Source organism: Perca flavescens, chromosome 4 (genome assembly GCF_004354835.1).
Source record: "Perca flavescens isolate YP-PL-M2 chromosome 4, PFLA_1.0, whole genome shotgun sequence".
NCBI classification, from domain to species: domain Eukaryota; kingdom Metazoa; phylum Chordata; class Actinopteri; order Perciformes; family Percidae; genus Perca; species Perca flavescens.
In genome coordinates, this window is record NC_041334.1 from 15,239,755 (window position 1) to 15,264,838 (window position 25,084).

Sequence of the window (25,084 nt, forward strand, 5' to 3'; positions counted from 1 at the left end):
TTGAACTTCCGAAATTCGAAAAATTAAAAAATAAACTCACATCCTAGCTAAAATGTATGCCACATGCATTAACAAGCCAAAGCGATTGAAAAAATTTAAATGCCAAAAATGTCTCAAGTAATACAAAAGAGTTGAAGTAAAGCCCCACTCCAAAAAAAAAAGTGATTTTTTTTTTTTTAATGAATGAATGATTCTGGATTTTTCAATTAGGGAGATCGAAGAGATGTAATTTTAAGCATTTTAAAGTACCACAGACACAAATTATTGTTCAAAGCAGAGTATTTTCATACGTCTTGAAACCTGGATCTGGAGTGGATCTTTAAATGTCTTCATGTCCTCAGGGCCCCGACTTTGGCTATGTGACGAGGGTGGCCGAAAGAGAACATGTGAGCAGTCTGGACTCATTTGGTAATCTGGAGGTTAGTCCTCCCGTCACTGTGAATGGAAAAAAGTACCCCCTGGGCAGAATCATCATTGGAGTGGCCTTCCCTACGTGAGTTTGTAACAGATCCAGAGATGAGTCTCTGACTTGTTATAAATAATACAAATCATTTGTGTATAATCATAATCATTGTTGTAGGGCAGCACAGGAAACAAAACAGAATGTGGCCAAAGATGTGTGAACATTACTTGTATTGGTCTCTTTCTTTAAGGGCAACTAAGGGACGGAACATGACCAAAGTAGTTCAAGACTTCTTGTGGGCTCAGAAGGTTCAGGAGCCCATTGCCTTGTTCTCTGACTGGCTCTGTGTCGGCCACGTAGACGAATTCATGACTTTTGTTCCTGCACCTAACAGAAAGGTAAATGTTAAAAAAAAAAAAACTTTAACTGCTATATTGAAATATAAAATAGTTGACGGGGAAGACAGGGAACTGCTAGGTGTAACCTGATAGGCTCTCAGGACTATGAGACAACAGGTGTTATCTTTGTCTGTTGTGTTTCTGTGCACAGGGCTTCCGGCTGCTGCTGGCCAGCCCAGACGCAGGCTACAAACTATTCAGAGGCTTACAGAACGATGGACACGGAAAAGCCAAAATGTTTGAGGGTAGGCCCCTCTTTAACAATATTATCTGTGTAAAGTCGACTGTAAAATGTGCATCTTAGCAATAAACAAACTCATCATGTCATTCTTAACACTCTGTAAAACACGTCCAAAAGGTTTGAGAGGTGAAGAAACAATAACTGTGGATGAGATAGTTGATGACGAGAATCTCCAAGCTCAAAATAACTACGTGCAGGTGAGTGGGATTGCAAGGTTAGACTTAAGCCCAGAAAAGATGATGCAAAACTACTTCATTCTGTGAAAATCCTAACAAAAAAATGTGGCTTCCTGGTGGGCATGTACTGTAATATGCACGTCATGGCCAAAAGTATGTGGACAACCGGAAATTACACTCCTATCCTATTGTTGAATATCTCAGTCCAAAACTATGGCTGTTAAAATGCTGCTGTAATATTGTCTGTGTGAGGGCTTGCCACAAGAGCGTTAGTAAGAGCGAGTATTGATGTTGGGTGATACTGCCTGCTGGCACACTGTCAGCGTATCAGTTCATCCCAAAGGTTTTGGATGTTGGTACGGTCGGGGTGCTGCCTGGGACATTTGGATTTCCCTTCATTGTGACCAAGCTAAGTCATGAAAGCCACAGACTGTTCCTACTCTGACAAAGTTGGCATCATGCATGCATTCAGGCAGCAGCGTTCTCCACGCAGCCATCCAGATTATGAATCGTCCATCAGAAAGCCAGGTAGTAAAGGAGGATTCATGGCTTTAAACATGTTTAAACATGTAGTCAAGTCAGTTTCATTCATATATCACAAATCCCAAGTCCAACGGCCCTGTTCTTTACACCACCCCAGGCAACATTTGGCATTGTTGATCTTAGTCTTGTTGCTGTCACTTTGCGACTTTTATTAAAGCTCCTGAGCAACAGTTCAAATACTGACGTTTCCTCCAAAGGCAGTTTGTCTTCTCACACTACCAAGATTCAAACTATTTTTACACAGTATGTGCTTCAGCTCTCGGCAGCCCTGTTCTAAGAGCTTGTGTAGCCTACTGCTTCACGATGAGCTGTTTTTGCTCCTTATTTCCACTTCACTATAACAGGCGGACTCATTGGAAAGATGGCATCCTATCACAGACCTACGTTGAAACATACTGAGCTCTTTTGCGACCAAATGTTAATCGGCAGAGATGCACTCGTTCATGTTGATTTTTTTAGACCTTTTAGAAATGGGTGTGTTTGAGGCAGCTGAACCTACTAATTAGCAGGAGTGTCCGCGTACTTTTGGCCACATAGTGGCAAAGCCCAGACAAAGATTATCTTGAGTATTGCTTATTTTGTGTAAAGCACTTTGTAACATTGGTTTTGAGAATTGCTGCTGTATGCTAATAAGAGACAGGCCAAGGTTACAGAATGTAATGAGTAATAATGAGTTATAAAACTTCTGTATTGTACAGTGTGGGCAATTGATGTCTTTTTTTTTAACCGCCTACTCTCTCGCAGAGCTGCATCGACTGGAACAGAGATGTGCTGAAGAGAGAGTTGGGCCTGGACGACGAGGACATCATCGACCTGCCAATCCTCTTCAAGTTAATGATGGAGGGTGAGGAGGAGAGCGTGCTCAGAGCAGTGGCTTACTACCCTGACATGGTACGTTCAGACCTATTGCTGAGCTGGTATACTTTCCAATGGTTGTTTCCAATATAAGAGGCATTCAAGCACTCAGTAAATTTTAGGAGCTGATAGCACCACTGCGAGTCTCATGATCTGTCACTTCTGTTTCCAGGTGAACATGATTGTCCTGGGGAAAAACCTGGGCATCCCGAAGCCCTTTGGCCCCAGGGTGAATGGACGATGTGCCCTAGAGGCTGAGATGTGCTCCCTGATGGAGGGCCTGGGCCTCAGTTGCACGTTCATCGACGACTTCGCCACCTACCACAAACTGCTGGGAGAGGTGCACTGTGGCTCCAACGTCCGCAGGGAACCGTTTGACTTCAAGTGGTGGAACCTGGAGATGTGAACCTAAACTGAACAGTGGATGGAGAAAGAGGCAGTTTCAAAATATTACATTGTTTAAGAAAATAGCACATTGACTTAACTTTAGATTTATTGAGAGATATTTTCATGTCAAAGCCTTACATTATCACTAAGTTTTTAAATCATCTAAGCTTCTTCTGAGCTGTTAAATCAACGCTGAATTCTCTAAGCCTTTTTGCAATACGTGCCACTTTCTTTCCACAATATTAGCTCAGTAACCATCAACTTTAATGCAGGAAGAATTACCCCAGGTGTTTAATCTATTATGCATCTTCATCTTTTTTTAAACATTTTTGTTGGCTTTATTTACAAAAAGGATGTAAAGCAATATGTACAAACATGTCTTTTGAACAAGGGCTTAAGCAGACTGTTGACAAGAACAGAAATACAATCATTTGAATCGAGCACATAGAAGATCCAAGACTCCCAATCTTGTTGTGGTTTGGACCGGCCGTTGGCATACAGTGCAAGCACAGTTAGATGAATGGTACCACGTAGTGATGTGCTATAATAATATAGAGCCACAGGAGGGCGTACTTCATCTACTCAAGCATTTCCAAAGTCCAGAAGAAAATCATTTGAAAGGTTATCTTTTCATAAATCAAATCTAAAAGGCTTTAATATACAAATGTGTAATTGTATCCAAAATGTATCTTTCTAGTTTTCTCTATGCAAATGCAAAATGCTGTGATTTGTAGCTATAAACAGATTGATGAATATAATATATGGGCAGCTCTGCATTTGGTCCAGTGTCTTAAACCTTTTGTCTTTTTTAAAAACTGTAAGGGCTGTCTTTAATTTGCCATATACAATAAAGCTCATGTCTGCTTCAGTCATATCACTGAAATAAAACAGCTCCATGTCTCCATCAGTTCTTTCCTTCACAACAAACTGAAAACAGGAAAACGCTTCTCCGTTCAGGAAAGGTGAGCGGTTTCAGACTCAAGTTTTCTGTGGTCAGGATTCAACACAGTATCACTATTCATCGTGGCAGATATCTATAAATAAATACATGTCTGCCTAGTTTTACATTCTAGCCCGCCAGCAACACAGTGCCTTTAAATATGACCCTCCTTCAAAGAAGCTCACGCGACACCATCATTAGAAAGGCAACTTCAAGAAGAGTCACAGTGTAATTCATATTCAGCAATAAATCAGGTTTTTTTTCAAAGTAGTCAGCTTTTCGGAAGTAACTAAAAATGTAGCGCTTTAAGTCACATACATATATTACACTTTACAAATAAAGTAAGAAACTGGCATTTGGCTCTCTATCAGCAATGTGCACTGCATCTGGAAATGTTGGCTGGTTTTCAATGAAACACAAATCACAGGGACAACACCTGGCACAAGTATACAGAGGAGAGGATTTGGCAAGCAGATTTACACCATGCACAGTACCATTGTATACACACCTGTGCACAGACATCAAATCAACAAGTGGTGTGTGACAAAGAATATTTGGAGACAAAGGTCTAAACAGCAGTACCTTGAAGTGGGGACTGGAAATGCATGTTGGGGCATTACCATAACTACGCTTTATACTCTAACTATAAAGCATTAATAGAATCTAAAGTTACGTTAAAATATGTTTTGTTACAGACTTACTGTATAATAAAACTTTTAATTAAAAAATTGCAAATGCTTTTTTTTTTAAATTCCCCCCCACCAGGAGGAAGGCGATTGATGCTATTATGCTATTACAGCCACCAACAACAGCAGCACAGGAGTACCCTCCATTAAAAACATGACAGATTTACCAAAGCTGTCGTAAAACACGACAAATATCCACTGCAGAATACTCGGAATAATAGATCATCAATAAAACACAAAAAGCAGCCCCGACAGACAGACAGCCACACACACACACACACACACACACACACACACACACACACACACACACACACACACACACACACACACACAGTACATCAAAGTTTAACCCATGTACAATATCACAGTGGGATGTGAGGTTGACATTAAAAAACATTTTTCTCTCTAGTGAAACTCTCCTCTCTATAGACTGTTTCACAAGCTAAATAAACACCAGTTTTTTGATCGGTCTCAATTTTTTTCACCACTCTTTTAGACCCAAGATTAAACCCCTGTTCAAATCCTGATCTCTTAAAGAGGACAACATTTGAGTGTTTACAGTAAGAATTTCGTCTCAAAACGTCCTGGCCTGAAAGTTAGTAAGCAGCCACACTTATCCTGCCGAGCCGGCTGACGGATGACAGTCAGTAGTGATGCTGCATGGTTGTGGACGTCTCTTTTCCTTTGCCTCGAGCGTTCAAGGAGGGTTCCACATGGAGCTGGAATGAGGGCGATAGGTAGGTACATGTCCATGGAGCTGGGTGTCTGTCATGACAGGCAGCAGATCCATGCCAAACATACAAAGGAAGATCTACCAGTCTCTGAGATCTGGCTTCTAACTCTACTCCTCTTCTGCGTCAGTGGTGGAGTTCACATGCCCTTGGCTTGTTTTTGGTAAACGGTGCCTCTTATGGGAATGCTAAGACAGAGAAGAAGAAAATAAGCATAAAGTAGAAGCACGAGAAGGAGGGGTTAAATTGTGACAAAGTAGAAAAGGAAGAAAATCTTCATGGTCATACAGTCATTAAAAGGTGCTCTAAGCGATGTCACGCTTTTTTTAGGCTACAACATTTTTTGTCACATACAGCAAACATCTCCTCACTATCCGCGAGCTGCCTGTCCCCAGAACACACTGTAGCATCAAAATGGCGCCATAGGAGGTTCGAGTTCTGAAGCGAAGCTTATCCCCTTGGAGAGAACGGGATGAGGAGGAGGGAGGGGCGAGCTACACTTGTTTTGTTTGAAAATACTTCGAACGTCAACAAGAACTGCCGTCACCCAACATCGTTTAGAGCACCTTTAAGTAGCCCCAAGATTATGTGAACATTATGTCTAACCTGAAAATGGATGTTGATGCAGTGATCAGGGGAGTGTGTCTAACAGTTCTGCATATAGATATGGAGAGAAAATGGCACAGTTAATATCGCTAAATAAAACAACAGAAGACCTGCTACAACACAACTTAACATCAGAGCAGTGCGGCAACTTATGATCTTTTCCTCTAGCACCTCCAGAAGGTTTATGAGTGTGGTTTGGATTGAAATGTCATGACAACAATTGGATGGATTGCCATGAAATTTGGTACAGACATTCATGTTCCCATCAGGATGACTTGAATTTTGAACTTTGGTGATTCATTCATTCATCTAGCGTCATCATCAGGTCATCATTTAAATTTGTCTAAAACTTCATCAAAAATATCTGCAAAACTAATTGCATTCCCATCAGCCATAGTGGCCCTTTAAGTGTAGTGCACATTATCAAATGTTGGCAGGATAACACGCTAAACTGAGATGGTGAGCAATGTAAACATTAGACCTGCTAAACATCAGCGTGTTAGCATTGTCATTTTGAGCTTGTTAGCATGGTGACATAAACATTTAGCACAGAGCGCTGTTGTGCCTGACTACAGCCTTACAGAGCCGCTCTGGTAGTAATCTTTTAGTCTTGTTAATGTACTAAATCTGAAGAAAAAAAAATTACCCATCACAAGTTTCCAGGACTCTGGTGACATCTTCAAAAGCCAAAGATATCACATTAAACAGAAAAAAGAAACACATGTTCACATTCGAGCATGAAGTAGTAAATATTTGGTCTTTCTACTCAGTAAATTACTTAAACAATTAAGCTTTTAAGTTTGGACCAAAAAAAGTGATCCGTTGAACCAGGGTTGTGCGGCGGTGGGAGTGTCAATTAACAAACGGCCCATTTGTGTGACGTCTTGTGTTATTTAAACCCCCAATGTAGCACAAGTAAACTTTATATTTCCAAATTACTGTTTTCCGTCAGATTGTTTATAGATTTCAATGTTTCCGACTGCACTTGAAGGCAGCTTTATTTCCCAGGAGAGAAAGAAAAGAGACAAGTGAGACGCAGCGAGTACTTTGTTGTTGCAGGAAACATTCAGCTATTGAACAAACTCCAGGCCAGTTCAGTGCTTGTGTATTTTATTTATTTTTTTACCCTTCTAGTATATTAACACTTTCTTGTGGCAGCAATAAAGTTAGATGATGTGATTGCCAGTGAAAGTGTGTAACGTAACGTGGCTCCTCCCTCTCTCCTCCCTCTTGTCTAAAATTGTCACATCCGCAACCAGGATGGCTGCGCCCGTAATGGCAAACTCGATGACTCATAGCAGATCTCCACAAACCAATGGGTGATGTCACACATGCTCTGTCCATTAATATTATATATGGTCCCCCCCTGCGGCAACCCCTGCTGCAGCCTAAACACACAATACACTACCACAATTCAAAATGAATGGAAAGACCTGCGTTTTTGCTGGACCGTCTGAGTGCCGACGCAGGCAGTGTGAATGAGGCCTTAACCAGAGCTAATGTTCTTTCCAGTGACTTTGCAAAACATGGAGTAGACTAAAACCCATGACTGATGACAAGCAGGTCTCACCGATGAGAACTAGTGCTCCTGCGAGGGGCGCTCCGTCTTGGGCCGGCTGTCTGTCCCCTTTGGCTCTGATGTCTTCGCTCCATCTGGTTGCTGCTGAAGACGAGACGCTGCTGCGAGGAAGGCGACAGATGCGTGGCTGTCATGGTTAATAAACTCAAGCACATAACGCTGCCAGCTGTTGTAGCCTAAAAAATATATCCCATCATGCAAAAGATTAATGGTTCAGAGTAAATCATCAGTGATAAAAAAAAAAAAAAAGGTGCAACATAACAGAAGTTGCGTGGGAATCGCAGATAAGTTTGCTATGCTGTACCCTTCAGGCATACATAACTTCATCCGTTTAGATCAGTTTGCCAAGTCACACAGACCTTCTGGTGTTGGCAGTGAGCCGCACTAGTGCAGCTGAGGTAAAGTATTAAAAATATCGGGTCATATTAATTGCTCGGGAAGCAAAGAGTGTTATTCTTAACATCTGTCCCATCTAGATTTCCCCCAGATACTCTGGATATGTGAAGCAGTCGACCTTTGGGTAACGTGCCTGTTCCTCACACCTTCAGGCTATCGGTGACCCTTTTTCCTAAACTTACCTGGGAAACTTCCCTGGCTGGTACTGCAGGCACTGTCCTCCACCGCAGAGCTGTACACAAATGAGTCTCCCTTGAGTGGCGTAACACAAGACACACTTTCCTGTAGGAGGGGTAAAGGAAGTTAGAAACATTTCCCTCTTCTCTACCAAAAATGTATAAAAAGGTCAAGGTCAAGGATCCAGCATAATCTTAACCACAGATCTACTACGCTTGTTTAATAAACACATTAATATGTATTACTATGCAATGCATTTTGAGACCTGTCATTACTGGGATATAGAGACATCCATCTAACCTTCTCATATCCTTTGTTTAAATTGTTTAAGTAACAGATAAAGAACAAGTAGATTGTTTTCCCCCCACAGTAAAAGTGAGATAAATACTAAATATGTCATCAACTTCGTTTTGGGGAAGTGGCATGCAAGTTAGCACTTATGTGTTATCTCTCTGCCTGTCTCCACTCACCAGTCCAGTGTCGTACTCGTCCTCCGCCTCGTTCTCGTGCTCCTCCACTACGCTGGCAAAGCTGCTGGCGTTGGAGGAGGAGCGGGAAAGGTCCTGAGCCTCGGGGATGGACGGCGCCCTGCAACACATCGCCAAACTACACGCCTGGGTCACTCTGACCGCACAAACACCTGTGTTTCCCATACGCGGAATTTATTTGGGCAGCACAATTAAATCATGCTTTTCTTTTTCTTCCTATTTTTGTGTGACAGCAGTGTGTTTGCATTTGTGCCAGGTTGCCTAATCTTTTGAGCTGTTCAGTGGTTAATGCAACCCTCTTAATTAGCCCTACAGGGCTTGGCAATACTTACAAAAACGTACAGTATATCACAATATTTTTGACCCAACAAATTAGTTCAAGTACAGCCTTTAAGACCCATTAAAGGACTATTCAAGCTATATAATGACAAAACTATAGTCCATTCCAGAATATATCTTGTCTTATATTAGACTGTGCATGTATATGATTTTATCAGATTTAAATGTGTATAACTGATTCTTCATTTTCATTTCTTATTTCCTCTACACCTGCAGAACGAGAAGTGAATGTTGCTGGACCAACAATCACTAAACATGGACATTGGGAAAGGGATAATGTGGATTTGGTGGCTTGTTTCATTCAAATGGCTAGAGAGGTGAAATGATGAGGGTAATCGTCCATGCAGAGTTAATGTTCCAATCTATACAAATGTATTCCCTATCCGCCCGCCCAATTGATCAATCACCACATATAGCTTCTCAATGTGTGCAAATTTAACACAGTGTACTATTATATAATATATTTAAATGATAGTCACCTGTTCTTAGTAGCAGGGAATTCTGGAGAGCTGTGATTGGAGGAGTTGTCTGACTGCAAAAAGAGGCTGCCCTCCGGTGTCCTCTGGGTGCTGGGTGACACCTCTCGGCTTCCGGAGAGGGACGGAGATTGATGCATGAAAATACTGTAAGTTTACTTATTTCATAAGGTAAAACATTAGACAAACTCTTGATGAATTTTCTAACACATTCATATCATCTGAACATGTGATCTGAAGATGGGGCCCTTCAAATGCCCGGAACCACAAACTGCAGTTTAACTATTGTTGACATTTTCTGTGACGCACTGATCAGCTGCTGCATCACAAATATGACATGAAATCAAAGCTGGGAGGCAGTAGGTTATATCCACACAAATTGTGTGGTTGTCTCCAAACGCATTTGTTATTTTGTTTCCTGTAAGTGATGTGGTTTCATGTGTATGTTGGATTTTTTTTTTTTTTACTTGCTGCAGGTCTAAATATTGATGGGCATATACAGTAGACTGTATTGTTTATCCTGTTATAACATTATTTCCAGCAAGTTTCAAAAAATGTGATACTACATTTGTCAGTTGTTTATTCTAAACATTAATATGTGTGCCTGTTTGTTAGCTGAAGCGCACAGGCACGTATCCTGGGCAACCCCACCTACTGAATATACGTTCCTGCACGCATTAGGCATAACAAATAAAGTAAGGCATTGATAATCCTCCCTCTGCCATCCAATAAGCTTGTATCTTAAAAAGTGTAACTTCTATAGCTGATTTCCTCATTTTGATGTCCTGCTTCCATCTGTTGCCACACTGTTCTCTGTTCACTACCCACTCCCTGCTGATCAGCTGTGCTCTGTCCTCTCACCTCCTCTCTTGGACCTCCTGGATGTTCTCGATGCCAATGGCACTGCTGCGACGGGAACTGAAGGGCCCAGACTTTTTCCTGGTTGGGCTTTTCCCAGGAATGATCAATGACTGACGGTGGGCAGAGAGAGGATAGTCAGACACACACTATGGGGATAGTGTTACCATTTCACAACCACAGTCTACATGATATACAGTACATGGTACAGTAGGCTACTGAAGTGAAAGATGTTCACATATCGCGCAGTATACTGTATACTGCGAAATAATGATGAATGGATGGCTTGATGAATCCTGTAATGACACATTTGGCAACATGTTTTACAAATCCTTGATGCTCTGGGCTTCTGGCAAGAATTTATTAATAGATATATATTCCATATTATCTTATTTCTACTCTTGGCTCTAATGATTTGTTTTTTAATTGTCATTTTCCCTGTGAAGTATCCTGTTGGGTTTTCTATTTGTTTTTTGTTTGAAGTACTGAGGTCAGACTGTGGAGTTTTAAAATGTCTGGTACACATTTCTTATTGAAGATCAAGTATGAGTCATCATTAAGTAACTGTGTAAAGGAACACAGGTGGGAGCCTGTTTAGAATTTTTTTTTCTAAAGGTCTTATTTTTCTCTTACAGTGTTGCGGTGAAGGAATTCATGCATGAAGCCCTGAGATCTGCAGCAATGGAATGCATGAAACAAGAAAATGCAATAATCTGAAATGAGATGGTCTAAGTGTAAAAAAGAAATCTACATTACAGGTGAGATTTATAAAATATATTATATAACAGCCCTGGGTCCATGATGGATCATTCCCTTTCAGCCATACTATATAATGCATTAATGAAAGAGGTTTACGCCACTGTATGAATCAATGCAATTATAATTAAAACCATGACTTAACAAATGTCATTATAACTTAATTTGTAACTCTTAACTTAACATTATAACCTCTCACAGCCATGGGAACTAAAACAGGCACATTTTAAACTATAAACTACTAACTGCACAATTCCGTCATGATACTTTATAAGACAAAAGCAAAGTAAAGACCAGAGACATAAATAGTAAACAAGAAGGGAAAAAATATACATGAACCTCTTCTATTGTTCCTATCCCTATGGCACTGCCTCGGCGTCCATATTTACTGGGACTTTTCCCTGGAACAAGCAATGACTGAGCCACACAAGACAGGGCAAGGGAAGCACACACAGAGAGAAGAGATGAGAAATTGAAAAAGTAAGGGGAAGGAAAAAGAAAAGAACACATCATAAGATCCCATGCACAGAGCACAAAGAATTTAAACAGCAAGGTGCTAAAGGGCTTGAAAAGGAGCTAGCAGCATGACTTATTAGAGAAGACATGATATTGAGAAAACAGCGAGAAGCAAAAGCAGACTTGAGTCCCAACACAGGAGGACACAGCAGGAGATGGAGTGCCACTGAGGTAGCAGGCATGTTGGCAGTTTCTGCCCTGAGGATTACAGGTTTGTTTAGTGATGCATTCAGAAAGAGAAAAAAGGGCAAAAGGGGCTGACAAAATCCAAAGCTGTAGATTTAAGAAAACGTAGTCCTTTCAAAAATGGGTTTAATACAGTCGCCCTCAGAAGCTAGATAGAATCTTTTTTTTCCTGGTGATTTTCTGGTGATCTGATCTAATTTGTTTCTCTCCTGTGACTACAAGTATCACTCAAAAACAGTATCATCATCATTTTTTGTCTATGAAACTGGTGGAATTAAAAGGTTTTGCCAGGTGAAATTCACTTTGTTGCCAGGATGGTTTTTCTAAATAACTTTTTTCATCTGTGAAAACGTGAAAAAAAGTTTTTTTAGTGACTTTTTGTGTGTTTGTTGTTGTAACAACAGAATCTGAAGTGGACCACTACCCCATGTTCTAAATAGAACTAAAAGCATTCATGTTATCCACGTGAGTTTTAATTTCTCCCTGCACACATTGTACATATATTGTGTTAGCAAGTTATGTAACAATACTGTCAAGTCTTTCTTTTGGCTAGAAATGTATTTTAATCGTCACTAGAACGAGACAGAGCCCACCAGGTGTTTCAATCAGAGGCTGAAACGCTAACAAAGTGCCTGTAGCTAGCTTAAAAACTTTAGATTTAAGCATGTCAAAAGATTATTTTAGCACCCTCTGTGTAGGACAAGTTAAGTGGTAGTAAGCTAATGCTAGCTATGCGTTAGCAAGCTAAGGCACTTGAAAACATAACACTGCTTTCTGATTTATCCACATTCCAGTATAATAATAATAATAATAATAATAATAATAATAATAATAATAATAATAATAATAATTTAATAACTGTAAAAATGCTTTAGCTTTAGAAAAAGGGTTAGCTCATTTTGACAAAATGACTATTAGTGTCAGGATCCCACAGTTTTTCCATTCTTCCTGCTGATGCCCCACGTCTTATTGCCTGTATCCACTTTTGTCTTCTTAAAAGCTCAGTTTTTTGTTTCGGCAGCTTATAAAAACTTAGTTATGGGTTACTGTTGGCAGCGCATCCCACCACACAACGGCTTCTATTCTGATTCTGTTGTTTGCTAGCAGACTTAATTCACACGGAGGCACCTTCAGCAACATAAAGTCACTGGAGATTGGTTGTTTTCCCCTCTGGTGTGGGTGGGACTTACAGGCAGTCCATCACTGTGAGGTAGTGGTGTACTTTAGCCTCTCGTGGCCAAAATAAACATTACAACAACAAATGAACATTTTTCACCCGTTTTACAGATTAAAATACTAACTTAGAATTTGATTTTCCCTGCAAAACCATTTTTTCACCTGTTCTTAAGTCATAAACAAAGGGGAGAAAACAATGTATATCAGAGACAATCTTTTTTGTCCTTCTAACTTCCATAGATTAATTTAGATCAATTTAAAATACTGACAGTAACCAAAACCCAAACTTCAATGAATGTCAAAAGAGTTGAAACAAAATTAACCACATCTTTGAAAGAGACACAAACAGGACGGTGTACTCCTTGCATTTAAGGCTTGAGCCATACATACTCTGCGGCCACACATGCACATATACAAGGCTGCGTAGAGAGGTTGTAACATTTACAGGAGGAACCAGTCATGACAAAAGCACAGTAAGGAGGGAGGGAGTCTGGGTAGTCATACAGCTGCTACACTAAGCTCACTTCAAGACTCAGGCTAGAGACTTGACTGTCATCTGGCATTGAGAAGGAAACCACCTGATTCATTCCACAATGGATACTTTTTTAACATCATCCTAGTTATCTAAATATACTGTAACACTATGTGGTGATGAAGATTCTCTCAACAAAGAAAAGGAATGAAATGTCGTAAATGGAAAAAAGGCAATCAATGAAAGCCTCTTTAGTAAAGAACAAGAGTGACTTTAAAATGTCAGGAATGAAAGCGAGTGCTCAATAATAACATACTGATGAAAGTAAAGTGATAATATGTGCCAACAGGAGTAATTTGTTAAAGTGCAGTTTATAAGAAAGAATAGGGGTTAGTATGAGGGGTTAGAGCAATTTGTATTGATCCACTGTGCTGTGAATGGGGAATATACTGTATCCTGAAGGTATGTGTTAGGTGGGCATCATGTGAACCAAAATGGGCTACTTACAATCCCTGGGGTTTTGGGGCTCTCTGCGGGATTGTGGGTAAAGCTGCCACTGTGACTAGTGGAGACTGTGTGTGACTTCTTGTTACTGAGGCCCATGGCATCCATAGACTGGCTTCTGCTGCGGATGACCCGCTACAGAGAGAAACGAGGAGATACCGTAAGTGGATCCACTTTGATTTTATGTGGAAACGCAACTCACTGACTGATTTTTCAAAGCATACCACATATATGTGCCTCTATACGCAAACTAAATTCCATTAATCCAAATGAAGTCAATTTCAAAAGTTGACCAACATGTACATGTTAGTAAATACTTTCCCAAATACACATATCTGTTCTGTGTATAAGATACACAGAGTGTATGTTTCATCGATATTGAGTATTCACAACATTTGGTGGCAATAAGCCTTTTTTACAGAGGACATTTTAAAATGCCACAATGATAAAGGCAAATGTGTACATACAAAAATTAATGATGGCTGAATTCCATTTAGCTGCATCAGTTTTCAGGGTCCTGGTATTGTGAATGCTGGCTCACTGTCTGGCTCACACTGTCATGGCTAACAGGGAGCCTTGAATAAAACGGAGCCATTGTTAATAGTAACACGTAACCTAACGCCTAACTAATATATAATTGATAATATCTACCATAACTATATTACAAATCCAGGTGTATTTTACACAGTGTCAACATTTCTGACAAACTTTTCATAATAGCTTTGCTCAATTGGCCCTTTATTTTTTTAACAAAGCTCAATATGTCATGTTTGACAGCATGCTGAACCTATTATGAAGTGCTAATATCTGTGAATATTTTAGAATAAATTTGATGAATCTGAGGGCACAAATGTGTTTGTATACGGACATGTGTGTTTATTTGCGTGAGCACAATGAACATAGTGCTTTGTGCTGACGTGTGTTTATGCAGGACTATTTCTCAACACTTAGGGGCAGTGCAAGTCAACAGGCAGGAGGGAGAGGCTGCGTGAAAGAAATGTAGGTTCACGGAGGGTCGAGGAGAGTGTAGGCTTGGTGTTGGAGGAGGATGAAATCCATTATGTAAAGTATCTATAGTGGGGTTTTGTGTCATGGGAGGGGAAGATGAGACAGTGAGTAAGGAAGACTGTTAGACAGAGGTAGAGAGAAGAAGACAGTGTAGGAAAATATTTGCGGATGCAATTTGTGGAGGTTCAAAGGAGAGAAAGAGAGGCAGCAAGATGGCTCTCGACAGGTAGAAAGGAAAAGCAGACAGGATTTGTCGCCAAGAGTACATTTGTACACAGTCAGGGCATGCTTGTATGGAGAATACATGCATCTAAAGACAGAGACTGAGAGAAAAGGGGGATAGATTTCTCTGAAGTTGCATGGAAATACAGAAAGGATGGTGACACAGAGAGAAGAGAAACACAGCGAGGGAACGCTCCCCATGGAAAGACATGCAGACTGCATCATCAGCTCCCTAATGAGGGGTCATTAAATCGTTCATCGGGCACACACAATCACAGCTCCCACCGCCGAGCAGCAGCAGCAGCCGGGCTACGCTCCACCACCCTAATGGTCATTGATGGAGCACTCAGTCAGAGAAAGTGCCTTTCATACACAACAGGACACTCCACAGCCTCAAAACCACACCATCATGTGAAAACACATTGAGTGAGGAAATCAAATGCCTCAGGACTGGTCCTTTGAGATACTGCAAACTGTCTGTGTTTTTATTTTTTTCCTCATGTGTGAATACCCAGAATCCCAGCCATGAGCCAGAGGAGGTAAAAAAAAATGCATCCTTAAATATTCTACAGTCATAACCATTCTCTCTCATGCATGCAGAGTTGCAGATTAACGGTGCACGCCTCGTCAAATGAGGAATTGGGGCTGTACCTTAAAGGATTCAAAGAAGCCTCCCCCCCCACCAGCGGCCCCATTCTCCAGCTTATCTTCGTCTCCACCCAGACCCATCATGGACTGGCTGTTTATGTGCAGCTCCTCGTACAGAGTCTCCAACAGGGCTGAACGTGTGCGCTCCTGACAACAACAACAACAGTCAGTCTGCATAGGTACTGACACTGACTTTGAAATGTAAAACCCAAGTTAGTTCATCATTTCAAATTAAGGTTTATGGGTGACAACTGGTGAATTTTGTATGACAGCACCACATCAGGATGATAGACATCAGCACAGGAGCTCATTTGCATTGTGTGACACACACACACACACACACACAAACTTCTATGGTGTAATCTGCATTGCAACACTCTTCTCACCTCAAGTTTGGCAAACTTCTCAGCCTTGTAGCAGGCGTACTCTGCATTGATGAGCTTGGTGAAGAGGAACTCGCGGAACTCTGGGCCCTGAGGAAGGTAAATATAGTGAAGGAAATTAAGGTTTGTGACGTCTGCTTGCAAAGGGGAACTGAGTTTGTGTGACTGCTGACCTTTTTGAAGATTGCAGGGTTAGGCAGAGCCGGCCCAAAGAAAGGTACATCATCCCGCGCTGTCACAGACACCTGGAGGAGAAAGCAGGTGGGCCCAGAATATAATAAACTGTCATATATGCCACACAGAAGAATAAAAGCTCAATGAATGAGTACATCTGAAATGGCGTTCATTCTGCTTATACAATATTGGCTATCTTTGGAACCAACCTTGTAGGTGACATTGTCCGTGCACGCGTTCTCCACCTGCACCACCACATACCCATGCAGGAAGTTGGACTGGATCATGTCTGGTACAAAGGGCGTGTTCTCCTCCTGGAACACGATGGCTACAATGTCGTTGCCTATGTGCCTCTTCCTCTGCAGCTGGATGGCACAGATAAACAAAAACTAGCAACAGTGGAAACACTTCAAATGGACAGTTAGAGAGTCACACAAGAAATGACAAATGACTATAGTCATGTGTACAACTGACCTAATGTATATATAAACAGTCATATAGTTTGACAAAGTTCAATAGTCATTCGACAATTGTGCCAAAGCCATTGAGAAAAACTGTAATACCTCGTTACATGACATCCTGCTTTGCTCCCGTCACATTTATTACGGTTACTAGAGGGCATTTGCTAGCAATAATTATAAATATAGGCCCAAGCTTCCGAAGGCTGTTGATGGTGAGGAAATTAATGAATATGAATACCAGTGAAGGCACTGCAAAGTCAAACAAAAAATGGTTTATGATTCTGCAGATGGCTGACTGTCAGCGACCCAAATCGTCGCTTCTGTATAACTGCATTTTCCTTGATGCCAAAAAGCATAAAGTTGCCAAAAGGACACTTGTGCACTTTGAGGACAGAGTGACTGTGCCCAAATATTACATTTTTATCCAAGCAATATCTTTTGCCAAGCATTAGGGACACCTTCTTTCTCTGCTGGAGTCTCTCATTGCTTTTTGCTACGGACTCTAATTTAGACAACTCGGAAGTTCCCATAAATATCAGAGAAGATATGTTTTTTCCATCCTTTTGAAAATGTATCAAATGAAAAATATTACAAAATATGTGTATCTGGGATTTTGCAGTAGTTGGGGATGAATATCATGTTTGAGACATGATAAACACTGCCCCAGAAATGTTTTCCTTTCAGCATTCAAACAATAAAATCCTAGATGATATCACAATGTCAGATTTCTCACTCACACATGAGTCCAGATAGCTGAATGACATCCATCTCACTTTCTCTGTGCAGATACCGTATTGCCAAGCTCACTACAGACAGTAAGACACTAAAAAACAAACTAGTGTGAGGATGGATTGAGTCACGTGACATCTGTTAATGCTGTACATCCTGCCCAAACCGCTCCTGAAAATAAAAATCCCTCCTGAAATAGTTCTATGTTTTTACGGTTGCACTTTGCCTCCTTTTCTTGTGTACCCTCATGAATCACCCCATGTGGGTGTTGTTTATGTCTTCTGTGTTTCTCTTCAAGCCTTGAAAACATGGACTGTCTGTGTAGGCTAACTGTGGCAACAAAGACCACTCTAAGATGCAGTGAAGAGCAGCTGGACCTATGTAGCTTACTGCAACATTTCATCAAAGAGATGAAAGTCTCTATATAACTATCCGGATGAAATGAATGACTACTATTCGTTCAGGTTACTGTATGAAACTGTTGCGTGCCCGTGCTCATCTTACGAAGCTGGACAGAGAGGGAGAGCTGCAGGAGGAGGTCTCACTCTACTTCAAATTCTTCAGTTTCTTTGCTTCAGCTTGAACTTCAACATTAATATCTTGTTTATTTCATCTATATAAAAAAACACGTTAAAAATGACAAATTGTGGTAGAAAGGGGGTTGCCCAAGTAATAGTACTACACATATCTCTATTAAACTGCAACTTTTCATTTTAAAATTTTGTTTTTAGTACAGATTAAACAAAGAAGATATAATGTGATTAGTGAGTTAGGAGGTGCTGGTAGAAGGATTTTGTTTCAGGCTAGTGTTCACAATAATTGAGGTACATAAAAACTACCGTAAAAACACATAAGTTACGATGATAATAAATCATTGGAAAGTCACTGTACCTGCTGTGAGTCTCCCTCTGTGTAAGGCAGCTTGGTGGACACATGGAACATAATCTCCTTATTATGGAAATTTGTGTAGACAGATTCTGTCCCTGTCTGTCCATGAGTGACATCCAACCCACCCCGAAATCTGAAGAAGAAGAAGAAAAGGAGAGCCGGAGAGAGAGGATTTAAAGGCGGAAGCAAGAAAGAGGAGAGAGAATAATAAAAAGGAGAAGATAAGGAAAAATGAGAAGTAAAGGCAAAAAGAGGATTGAGGTGAACAGCCGAGAGGGAGACAGATAAGACATGAACAAAGCTGTGTTAGGAGTGGAACATCAGTGTGTGCCCTCAGAGGACTCGGCCCAGCCACGCTCATCCATCATGACGAAATGCCAAGGGCACTTCTTCTGCCTACTCAATCACAATGTCAGCAACAGTACACATATCAGGACACTCTAAATCGCTTTTCAGGGATTCATTTAAAGCCAGCTTTAAACAAATGCAAAGTGAATGATAGCCTGCTTCTGACAGACATAAGGTGAAGCGCTGAGAATTTAGCAAAAGCACTCGAAAACAAAAGAAATTGAACTGAAAAGTGTCCAAACCCTTTGAAGTCGTGAAGCTCAATCTTGTGGCCCAGAAACTCCAAGAACTCGACAAAGGAAGGGCTTTCTTCCATGTTCCCAAACAGCTCCTCCTCGGTTGTCTGCATGGAGGAAGCAAGGGACATTTTCAAGACGAGTGACACATCACTTCAAAAGCAAAGATTAGCAGCGGTATCTCTGAAGCGCACTCACCTGGCCAAACTTTTGATAAATAACCCCAAACTTGAAGTTGTTGCTGATCACATGCTCATCAAAGGTAGCAATGAGCCTGGATGCCTGAGGACAAGAGAACAGGACGTTTTCAGTCAAGTTCATGGAGATGTGGTGTTGGTGGATCGCAGTAGAGAATCTTTTATTTGGAAATGAGGACTAGTGCCTACCTTTGGGTAGAGGACAGGGTAAAACCTATCCACGTTTACTTCTTCACAAACAAGCTGCAAGTGAAAAAGTACATTTAGCTTTTCTCATTTTAAATATATACTTACAATTTTTGACTAGATATTCTGTGCGATAACAACTGCCTACCTTGGCCATTTGAACCACATTGGGGAACTCGGTAAGACAGGAAATGGGAATCACATCATGGTATGTTTTTAGCTTTGTGCTGAAAGGAGTGAAACAGTTTGAAAAGTCAAAATGCTTACTGTTTGGTTTCTAATCCAAAGCAATCCTCCTGCTTTAATTTTTCTTTCTTTGATGTTAACATTCATGCAAATGAATTTCCAGTTCAAAGAGGACCTTTCCTAACTGCTCTATCCGAGGGGTACAATAAACAATACCACGGAAACTGTGCCACATTACTGGGATACTTACAATTACTTTATAAATAAAAATAATCATTACTGAAATTCACTCGCCAATGTTAGCATTGGACGTGAATTGCAAACATGTCCACAGATAGATAATGGCCAGCGCTGTGTGTACGACGTGATTTAATGAGACACAAATAAGACAGATGTGCTAATAAACAATATATTCATACAGCTTCCACTACTGTTGATGCTCAGAGCAGCTATTGGTTTGTGAGGTTTTCCAACTTTCCGTGTCGAAAATACGACTTCAGGGGGCTTTCCGGTTGAAATTTTCGACTGGCAACTTGGAAATTCTGACTTCTCAGTTCAACTGGAACGCACCATATGAACTTCCATTGAGGAGTGTCTACCACTGTCTTAACATAGACATATTAAGGGTACTGAAACCAGTGAAAACCCCTCTGTACTCTACTCAACATGGTACAGTCTGAGTTCCCTCTACTATAAACCCAGTCTCACGGCAAGGACATGTTAATCTAGTTTTTTTTCGTGGTGGTCAACATGTATTTTAAACTAATGTATTTCAATGGGAAGCATCTTTCGTGATCATAGCACGAATACGGTAGCATGTAGTATGAAATGCCAAGATTAAAAATAACTTGACCATTTCATGAACTGCCGTGAGAGTGCGTTGAAAGCCCATAGCAAAGAATTCCTAGTAAGGAAAGAAGTTCCACTCTCTCGTTATTCCGGCTTTTGACCTGGTTGCAGTTCAACTCTGATTCCACTATAGGGCGCTCACAGGCGAGTACAGAATGAATGGTGGTCTATGGAGCTATACCCCTCACGAATGAGGCACAAATATACAAATATAACACCATAGAAAACAAGGACCCAGTTTAAAAACAATTACAAATTGGGATGGATAAACTGTACGTGCTGTGTGAGAACCATATTACTGCCTATGGTGAGAACATAAAGCTTGACATCTGTAGCAACATTAACACAGGGGAGTAACCTGTAATCCTTCTTTTTGAATATAAAGGGTGTTTTTACAGTGTATAGAGCATTGACAGTAAAATAAGAAAAGAAATGATGACTCATCATTATGTAGATCTCTTTCAAATGCTTTAAATATGGACTGTGAGTCAGTGTGAGTTTGACTGGGATGCTGGGGTGACCGTGGGTGGTGCCCACCCAGTAGAAAACATCACTATGTGAAAAATGTTGTGGGCTGAGAGATGTTACCTCGTAACGTACTCATCCACTCTAAAGCTCTATTAACACTGAACGCAGCTATTCAAATCTGGAGAGGAGTCTCGCGGGTGCTAAACGAAATTCACAGGTTATGCGGGGCTTTGAGATCTGCCTCGCTCCCCCTCGTCTGTCTTTAGCAGAATGTGAAGGAGTAGAGGATTTTGGTGAGTGAGCGGGTGGGAGCCGTTACCCTTGTACAACATAGATGAATAGTGTGCCGATTGTTGAGTACTTTGTGGCACAGATTTTAAAGTAATTTATACAGAGGAGCTTCAATGTTTATGCGGTACCACACAACATTTTAACACTTCTATTTCTATTCTATTTATTACACAACTCCCAGAACATAAATAACACAAAGCTCTGTTGGAACCTGGCGTGTGTTTTGTTGTGTTTCTAAGGACACAAGCAGCAGACCCTTTTCCAAATCTGTTATGGTATTCAAAATATTATTGAATTATTGAATTAGTTTTATTGAGAATAGAAATTATGTATTTAAGAAAATACAAGTATAAAGCTATTTCTAGGGTATTTATTGTAAGATAGCTGCATGTTACGAGAGCCAGTGTTAGTTAAAGCACTTTGACTAAACAAAAGCCCATTGGAGGCTTGATGGAGCAGAACCAGTTGTTATGAAGCCCTTCCTGAGATGAAATTAGTTTTTTTTTTAAACACACTTCAGAAACAAAATACTGTGAAACTGCCAAAGTCAATTTTGTTGAAGAGGTACAGTAAGCACATAAATTGCAATCATTTAACAATAGCGGCTTGCACGCCGTCAGACTGTGTAAAATAAGCAGCAGACGTCTGAAATGATATATATAATTGAAGATAAAATTGATGAGAAAATGTATTGGGTGCTTTGTGCCAGTGTGGGCAAGCTTTGCCACAGCACTGCCTAATTGTCAGCAATCAAGCTGGAAATACATTTTAAAATTCAGTGAGAATTGAGAATGCTCTTCTTCCTCTGTGTCAGTTTTGGCTGACTGAACACTATTCTTGAGCAAAAAAATCTAAAAAATAAAACGTAATCTATCAATAACAGTTAAGTCGTGTGTGAAAATACTCTATATAGAATGGTTCTGTTTGGGAGATTTATGAGTAGACGCCAAACATCGCTGCATTACATGAATATTTGAAGCCAGGGTTGTTGCAGGTGAGTAAACAGCCATGGAGAGAGAAACATAGAAAGGGAAAATGGAGTAAAGGCAAAGAACAATTTCAGGAAATTGTGAGAGATAAAAAAGCACAAATGGAAGAGAAAACAGGTCAGAGATAAAGATAATAGGAAACTGTACCGAAGCATCAAGCGCAGATGCTCCTGATCCCCAATGACATCATACTTCATGGAAAAGACCAAGTGGCCCAGGGCAGCATCCATGGTGTAATAATTAAAGTGTTCCTGGGGACAGATAAGCAGAAGAAACTTAAATGCAGGGATGAATACTCCTGCGGCAACTGAGAATTAAAAAATGCTATAGTAAATTAGAAATGGAGAGGGGTAGAGAGAGTAACAGTCTTGTAATTAAAAAAAGAAGTGCCCTTGAGGAAAAGGTGTGAAACATGGGACCAACTTTTACTAATCTATTTTGAACTCACAACTTCTGAGGTAGGCATATATAACAAACTGTATTTACAAGTAGGCAATTTCATTTACAGTTTTGTATCATATAGCATAATTTGGCGACATTTAGTGTTTTTCTCACTTTGTGTGGTGTATGCACTTGTGCATGCTCTTCTTCGCTTCATCACCTTGGGAGAGAATAGTAACAGTGTAGCAGTATTGTAAAAGTAAAAGTTTTCAAGGGTAATACAAGACTTTAATTTAATTAATTAAATTATTTTAATGTCACAAGCAACAAGTGGCAACTGTTTTTTGTCCTCAGCGCTTTGCAAGTATGCATTGACTGTGGCCTATATAAAGATGGATGGCTTGACAGCTCCCCAAAACAGAAGACAAAACAGTTTATCTGTGTTTTAAGCCCCCCAACGTCTCCTGCCCGGAAGGCACTAGGATTAGGCAATGGTTATGGTTAGGATTAGGGTTAAGGTTAGGGTTAGGTGCCTTGAAGTCAACGGTTGCAGTGCTGCCTGGAAGGAGATGTTGGGGGCTTAAAACACCATCGAGCGACAATACATCTCAATCGTCCCCTGGTGGCTGGTTGCAGTATAGGTCATAAACCTCACCCCCTCCATGTTAGCGGATTGGACAAAATCATAGTACACCTGGTTTCTGTCATTTTAGGTAGTTCTTATCACGTTGATGTTTGTTCAAGTGTAAGTGTGTTTTTAATTGGTTATTTGACTACAACTACAAGCTCTGATTGACTAGCAATTAGTCAGGCAGTTGCATGGGCAGGACCTCGATACCGCGGCTCCACCGTCCGATCACTAATGTGCAGACTCTGGCCCCCTGCAATAACAAGGTGGCAGGACCCGTATCCGGGATATTTTTTGCTTCACTCTTGTACAGTGGGAGGAAGCGATACAGCAAGCAATGTGTCCCTGAGCAAGACACTTAACCCCTAGTTTCTCCAAAGGCTTGTGACCTCTGACATATATAGCAATTATAAGTCGCTTTGGATAAAAGCGTCAGCTAAATGACATGTAATGTAATGTAAGTGATGACTCGCTGTGTCATCTTTTCATACAGTACAGTCTATGTTTGCCAAATTACCTGAGTTCTGGCAGATGGATAACTTAATATAAAATAATGTAAAATGCAGTTTTTCTTGTTTGATACATTTTTTTAAGGGGCAACTGTTACTTCAAATCAATGTAAATCACTAATATCAGGCCAGTAAAAGTAAGAAATTGCAAACAAGGGACCGTTCCCAAATTGTATTTTTTAATAAATAGTAAATTAAGATAGATATGTTGTGCTGTTTTGTTTGCATGAATCAACAAACCCCTTTTTCTTATTCTCACCTTGCCCATGAATTGCTTCCTGTAGATCTTGGCGGTGCTCTTTGTTTCCAGTTTGATGTGGGAGGTAGGACAGGGGGGTTGATCAGCCTCCGGTGGGTCTTTAAGCTCATGATTGGTCCCCTCGATCCAGTAGCCTCCAAACTGGGGCAGCAGGATGAGTGGGAAAGGGCTAGTGCGACCAAGAACCTGACAGCGATGGACAATAATCATGTGAAAAAAGTATACTGATTAGTAACATAGCATTAAGCAATGCATTGCTTTCAATGTTGCAGAACATGTTATACTCATTTAAACCTTTAGGTATACAGTGTCTGACATCTGTATAATATATAGTGCATCGTTGAGTTATTTGTGCAGGGAGTGTGTTGTATGTACCTCATGAACGCTGGGATAAGGGATGTAGTCCTCTTCTGTCTGCAGGGAGGGAAACTAACATGAGTCAAGCTGACAAACAGCCGCTTCTAGTCATACTTTCACTTTTGGTTCTTTGAGGAAAATAACAATGAGCATAAACACTGTGACAGAATATTAACTACTGTATCATCATACATTTGTTTCGGGTTTGAACATGACAGAGGCCATATTAGCAGGCCTTCTGATGAATGCCTTATATTCCTCTCTAGTGAATACATACATAATTTTTTGTTAGCAAGTAACATTTATCTGGGACGGAAATCTGCACGCACTGCTCTCGTTGTTATAATGTAACTATCGGAACTCTTTTAAATGTTAATTAAAAATAAGACCTAACATGCTCAACACACATTGAAACTTTGAAGACTGGGTGCTGGATCCTTAATGTGTATATTCTGCATCTAAAGGTCAAGTAAAGAAATTACAAACTGCCAAAAACAGAGCTGCCAGGTTAGTATTACATTGTCCCATAAGAACAAACACTATCAGTATGCACCGTAGACTCTCATGGTTAACGGTAGAGAACAGGTTGGTTTTCAATACAACTACATTTTGTCCTTTTTTTCTTCAACCCATTTTTTTATGTAACCAAATTTTTAGGTGTGATCACTTTCATTCTCATTTGACTAGGTCAGCTGATGATGGCCAGATGATGTTACTCACGGCCAAAGTCAAATGCTTTAAAGAGAACAGTTATTTATCGTGCCCTCAATCATTGGAATAATTGCCCGCTGAATA

General features: G+C 40.5%; 2 protein-coding genes across 3 annotated transcripts in view; one reads left to right on the forward strand and one right to left on the reverse strand.

Moving 5' to 3' along the window:
• Positions 1-3,887, forward strand: part of padi2 (peptidyl arginine deiminase, type II) — a 20,253-nt gene extending 16,366 nt beyond the window's left edge. The window contains exons 11-16 of one of the 2 annotated variants that reach the window (XM_028574959.1): positions 342-493; positions 654-801; positions 953-1,046; positions 1,160-1,239; positions 2,506-2,652; positions 2,789-3,887. In XM_028574959.1, coding sequence (XP_028430760.1) covers positions 342-493; positions 654-801; positions 953-1,046; positions 1,160-1,239; positions 2,506-2,652; positions 2,789-3,022 — 855 coding nt within the window. In that variant the 3' untranslated portion in view covers positions 3,023-3,887. The remainder of the gene's footprint in view (positions 1-341; positions 494-653; positions 802-952; positions 1,047-1,159; positions 1,240-2,505; positions 2,653-2,788) is intronic. The other variant, XM_028574960.1, reaches the window with a different exon arrangement.
• rap1gapb (RAP1 GTPase activating protein b) overlaps positions 3,092-25,084 on the reverse strand; it is a 27,480-nt gene continuing 5,487 nt past the window's right edge. The window contains exons 3-22 of the mRNA XM_028574961.1: positions 24,308-24,346; positions 23,933-24,118; positions 22,303-22,406; positions 19,521-19,599; positions 19,376-19,429; positions 19,188-19,271; positions 18,996-19,096; positions 18,409-18,538; positions 16,537-16,692; positions 16,327-16,398; positions 16,157-16,243; positions 15,774-15,917; positions 13,896-14,027; positions 11,378-11,455; positions 10,286-10,395; positions 9,428-9,535; positions 8,592-8,727; positions 8,127-8,226; positions 7,540-7,649; positions 3,092-5,551 (exon numbers count right to left, since the gene is read on the reverse strand). Of these exons, the coding sequence (XP_028430762.1) occupies positions 7,549-7,649; positions 8,127-8,226; positions 8,592-8,727; positions 9,428-9,535; positions 10,286-10,395; positions 11,378-11,455; positions 13,896-14,027; positions 15,774-15,917; positions 16,157-16,243; positions 16,327-16,398; positions 16,537-16,692; positions 18,409-18,538; positions 18,996-19,096; positions 19,188-19,271; positions 19,376-19,429; positions 19,521-19,599; positions 22,303-22,406; positions 23,933-24,118; positions 24,308-24,346 (2,001 nt within the window). The 3' untranslated portion in view covers positions 3,092-5,551; positions 7,540-7,548. The remainder of the gene's footprint in view (positions 5,552-7,539; positions 7,650-8,126; positions 8,227-8,591; positions 8,728-9,427; positions 9,536-10,285; positions 10,396-11,377; positions 11,456-13,895; positions 14,028-15,773; positions 15,918-16,156; positions 16,244-16,326; positions 16,399-16,536; positions 16,693-18,408; positions 18,539-18,995; positions 19,097-19,187; positions 19,272-19,375; positions 19,430-19,520; positions 19,600-22,302; positions 22,407-23,932; positions 24,119-24,307; positions 24,347-25,084) is intronic.